General features: G+C 61.6%; 1 protein-coding gene across 1 annotated transcript in view; it reads left to right on the top strand.

Moving 5' to 3' along the window:
* IBA57 (iron-sulfur cluster assembly factor IBA57) overlaps positions 1–2,986 on the top strand; it is an 8,061-nt gene extending 5,075 nt beyond the window's left edge. The window contains exons 2-3 of the mRNA XM_040454417.1: positions 1,340–1,689; positions 1,837–2,986. Coding sequence (XP_040310351.1) covers positions 1,340–1,689; positions 1,837–2,228 — 742 coding nt within the window. The 3' untranslated portion in view covers positions 2,229–2,986. The remainder of the gene's footprint in view (positions 1–1,339; positions 1,690–1,836) is intronic.
* The last annotated feature ends 1,572 nt before the right edge of the window (positions 2,987–4,558 follow it).

Consider the following 4,558-nt stretch of genomic DNA (forward strand, 5'->3'; position numbering starts at 1 on the left):
AGCTGATGGATTTGAGAGGAAGGTTCTGGGGCACCAGCTAATGGGGTCAAGGGTACATGTAAGGGACACCAAGTGATGGGGTGGGATTGGGGTCACAGTAGGTGGGCTCTGGGGAAGGGGTCAGGGGCACCAACTGGTGGGCTCTGAGGGGAGAGGTGGGCGAGCACCAGTTGTTGACTCTGGGGGAGGGGTTGGGGCATCATCTAATGGGGTCAAGGGTAGAGGTCAAAAGCACCAGCTGGTGGGCTCTGGGGGAGGGGTTGGCACCAGCTGGTGGGTTCTGGGGGAGTGGTCGGGGGGCACCAGATGATGGGATCAAGGGTAGAGGTCAGCGACATCAGCTGGTTCCATGAACCCTCCCCCAAAAGTATACCAGCTGATGAGCTAGTCCAATCAGAACCAGGTGGCCTCTGGGGGAGCGGTTGGGGGCATCAGCTGGTAGGCTCTGGGGGAGCGGTTGGGGGCACCAGCTCGTGGGCTCTGGGGGAGGAGGGGTCTGGGACATCAGATAATAGGCTCTGGGGGAGGGGTTGGGGGCACCAATTGGTGGGCCCTGGGGAGGGGTCTGGGACACCAGATGTTGGGCCCTGAGGAGGGGTCTGGGACACCAGATGATGGGCCCTGGGAGAGGGGTCGGGGGTACTAGTTGGTAGTTTCTCAGGCACGCTCATGGAAGGTGTTATCCGTTCCCTTTCTGTTTCCACTGGGCTGGGGATCCTAGTCCTGTCCACATCTACGACCAGGATCTTGGTTATATACTCTTGTGGGTCCTGAACGTCTAGCCCTGAGGTCCCTGTACCAGTCTCTTCTCTGTGCTGCGTGTCCCATGTGGTTAGCACACCAGGTTCCAGGGTTGCTGCTGTGGCAGTGGGGGTCCAGAGTGCAGTTAGGGTGGTTGTGGGGCCCTGACAGGGTTCCAGGGCTCTCCTTGGGAAGTGGGAGGTGGCTCTGGGCAGACTGTAAGTGGCCTCACAGCACATCCCCTCGGCTCTGTCCGCTGCTTGCTGTCCCACCTACCCCCCAGCCTGCCCCCCATCGTGAGTGCTGAGGGCACCCACCTCAGACCCTTGGCTTCTGTGGGCCAGAGGAGGCAGGTCCTGGTCCTGTGAGGCTGCCTGCAGCTCTCCCCCTCACGTGGAGGACCAGACCAACAGCACTGTGGTCCCCGGACCTGGGTCCCACCTGCCCAGCCACGGCCTGTCTTCCACCAAGTGGACCGCTCCCTGTGGTTCGCACCCCGGGTAGGGAGGGTCCCGCAGCAGACCTGGGGTCTGGAGCACGGTGGGTGGAGAGCGGTGGCCCCAGGCCAACCCTCAGGAGCCCCTGCCCCTACCTGCAGGCTCCCAGAGCATGAGCTCGCTGAACAGGCGCCCGCTTTCCTCCTGGAGTGTGACAGCACGGTGCTGGGCGCCCTGGAGACACACCTGGCACTGTACAGGATCCGGCGGAAGGTCGTGGTGGAGCCGTGCCCTGAGCTGCGTGTGTGGGCTCTGCTGCCTGACTGCCCCGAGGAGGTCTGTGGGGCCGCGCCGTTGCGGGAGCGGACCGACAGAACCAGCGTCCTCACCCCCGACCCCCGGACCGCCCGCATGGGCTGGCGGCTTCTCATCCGGGATGAGGGCCTGGTGCCGGTGTCCAGAGGCCGGCTCGGAGACCCCCGGGATTATCACAGACACCGGTACCAGCAAGGTAGGGACGGGGTGGGGCTGTGCTGGTGGGGGCGGGGGGAGGGCTCAGGCGCTGTGTCCAGTGTTGGCCCTTCTCCACGAGCCCACCATCCCCCAGCTCCCGAGGAGGCCTTAGCCCTCAGAGAGCTTCTCCCCTCCCACCCCACAGGCGTTCCTGAGGGGGTCCGGGACCTGCCCCCAGGAGTGGCCCTGCCCCTGGAGTCCAACCTGGCTTTCATGAATGGTGTCAGCTTCAGTAAGGGCTGCTACATAGGCCAGGAGCTGACCGCCCGCACCCACCACATGGGCGTCATCCGCAAACGCCTGTTCCCAGTGCAGCTGTTGGGGCCTGTCCCTGAGGATGGCATCGCTCTGGGCGCCCCAGTGCTCACCGAGTCGGGTCAGGCCGCCGGCAAGTACAGGGCTGGCCAGGGGGATGTGGGCCTCGCCTTGCTGCGGGCAGAGAAGATTAAGGGCCCTCTCCACATCAGGACCTCCAACAGCGGCCAGGTGGCCCTGACTGTGTCTGTACCGGACTGGTGGCCCACAGTCGCCAAATAGCCAGGAAGGACGTCCCTCTGCTCCTGCAGCCCTGGGGCTGCCAGGGTGCCCTGGAGGGCTCTGTCCATCTGCTGCACTCTGCAGGCTGGCCTCCTAGCTCCCAGGGCTGCAGGTGTGGTTGGCTTGTGTTTCCCACCCACCGTGCTTCCCAAAGAGGGTCCCACGGGCAGCTGTGGCTGTCATCCCTTGCTGCTCTGTGGCTGTGAGCTGCAGGAGTCCTCCTGGGGACCCAGGAGGAGGAGCCAGCCCTTCACGTGCCCCTGTGCCAAGGTGAGCTGCAGTTTCCCTCCGATGGGGAAGGACAGGGTCCCAGCTGTGTGGGTTTGGAGGTGGTTCATCTATTGGCTGAGGACAGGACGGTCCAGAGCCTTGTCCCCAGGCTGCCTGCATTCCTCTCCATCTGGGGTTGGCTGAAAGGGCAGGTGGGCCCTGGGAACTGGTGTGCCATGTGCTGGCTGTGGGACACCCTGTGAATTTCACATGGGGGCCCCACTTGTGCACCAAGGTTTCTGCTGCGCCCCTCCCCCTCCACCCCAGGAGCTGCCCTGGGGTGGGACAGCAGGGCTCTGACAAGGAGGAGCTTCTGCTTGGTTTACTTGCTGCTTTTCTGAGGCGTGGCTATGTTTTAACAGTAAGAGATTGACTTTCTTCTCTTCTTGAAACCACTGACTTGCACTGTCCCATGCAATGTGAATCTCATGGTTAGGGGTGTCCCGCGTGATGCCCCGGAGTGGCTATTAAAGTGTGACGCACAAGCAGCATGTGTGGAGCTCTGGTTTCATTTTGGGTGGAAGGTGCTGGGACTCCATTTTGGGTAGAGCAGATACACCGAGAGCACTCCAGGTGAAATACGCCAGCAGAGTCCCAGGAAGAGGCCTTGTTCTGGGACAGCAAGGGAGCTCCAAGTCTGCGGTGGATGGCGTGGCTTGCCTTCGTATCCACGGAGGGGAGAGGCTAATAGGAAACCGAGTTAGTGCCAGCATCTGGGCCCTCACGGGGCGATTCACTGGCAAGTATGCACTGCCCTCCCTCAGCCCCCACTGGCGGGTCTCCAGGCCAACACTCAGACCTCACATCAGGACTTTGTCTCCTGTCCAGCTGCAGACTGTGCAGCGCCCCTCTGCATGTGACCTGGGGCCTGGGAGCCAGCCTTGCACAGTGGGTGTGTGCCTGTGCCCAGCACCTGTGCTGTGCTGGACGTGCTTGGGCTCCTCACAGTCCGTGGACCCACCCGCCGAGTGGGTACCTGGAGTCCCATGCCGGGAGCCGAGAGTAACCGGGAGGGAGGCTGGCCACTGTGGCGGAAAGCTCCAGCAGCTGCCCAATGAGATGCTGCATTCCAGATCATGTGTCCCCTACTGTCCTTAGGCATCCAGGTCATTGGGACCTGAGACACTCTGTTTAGTCTGAGTTCTACCTCAGGGATCATAACCGAAAGCTGCTGTCCAAAACAAGTGTTCCTTTGCTGGACAGACCTTGTCACTCCTCATAGAATCACCAGAGCTTCCAAGAGTCTGTGGCTTTCAGAGGCTGTAAGGTGCGCTGCCCAGTGTACATGCCAGGGGACCAAGGGGTCCCGTTGAGGTTTGATGCTTACATCTGCTTGTCTCCATGTTCGTCAATGTCGAGCTCCAGGAGGACAGTGCAGGCACTCGGGAAGCCCCTTGCTGGTTCTTGGGTCCGCCTCAGTTTGTTTGTAAGAAGTACGGAGTTCCAGGAAGCAAGTGGTCTTATGCTCTGCCCCAATGCCCTGAGAGTGTGGCCAGTGGGCAGATGTCAGAGGGCGCTGGGTTCTGGAGACCTGGCCCTCCTGGGGGAGCCCCCTGCCCCCACTGTGAAGCTGGTTAAGACATGCTTCCCCCAACGTTTCATCATGAGCACCCCGCACGGAACGTGAGAGTTTGCTGTGAGCACCGGTGCATGTGCCCGATGACACCCCACTTGCCAGACCCCATCACCTGGCCCCCCCTCAGCCTTGGTTGTGTTTTGCTGCATTTCCAACAAACTGGCAGACCTCACACCCTCCTAATGCCTTCCTCATCATCAACGTCTTTCGTTCCCTGGGAGGTAAAATTTGGCTACCATGAAATGCACCAATCTTGCTATTTCCTGGATTGTGTGGAGTGCATATGGCTGTGCACCCAAGACTGGAGGAAGGTCTGGAACATTCCGTCCCCGGGCAGCACTCACCGGCCTGTCCCGGCCAGTCCCTGTGCCCCAGCTGCCACAGATGTGCAGAGCCTGGGGCTTCAGGTGGGGTGCTGCCTGGCGGGTGGCTGGACCATGGTGAGCATCTCTGAGTCCTCCTGTGGGAGCGAGCCCTTTGTGGA

This window comes from Herpailurus yagouaroundi, unplaced genomic scaffold, assembly GCF_014898765.1.
Source record: "Herpailurus yagouaroundi ecotype Mexico unplaced genomic scaffold, PumYag 212, whole genome shotgun sequence".
In the NCBI taxonomy this organism is placed as follows: Eukaryota; Metazoa; Chordata; class Mammalia; order Carnivora; family Felidae; genus Herpailurus; species Herpailurus yagouaroundi.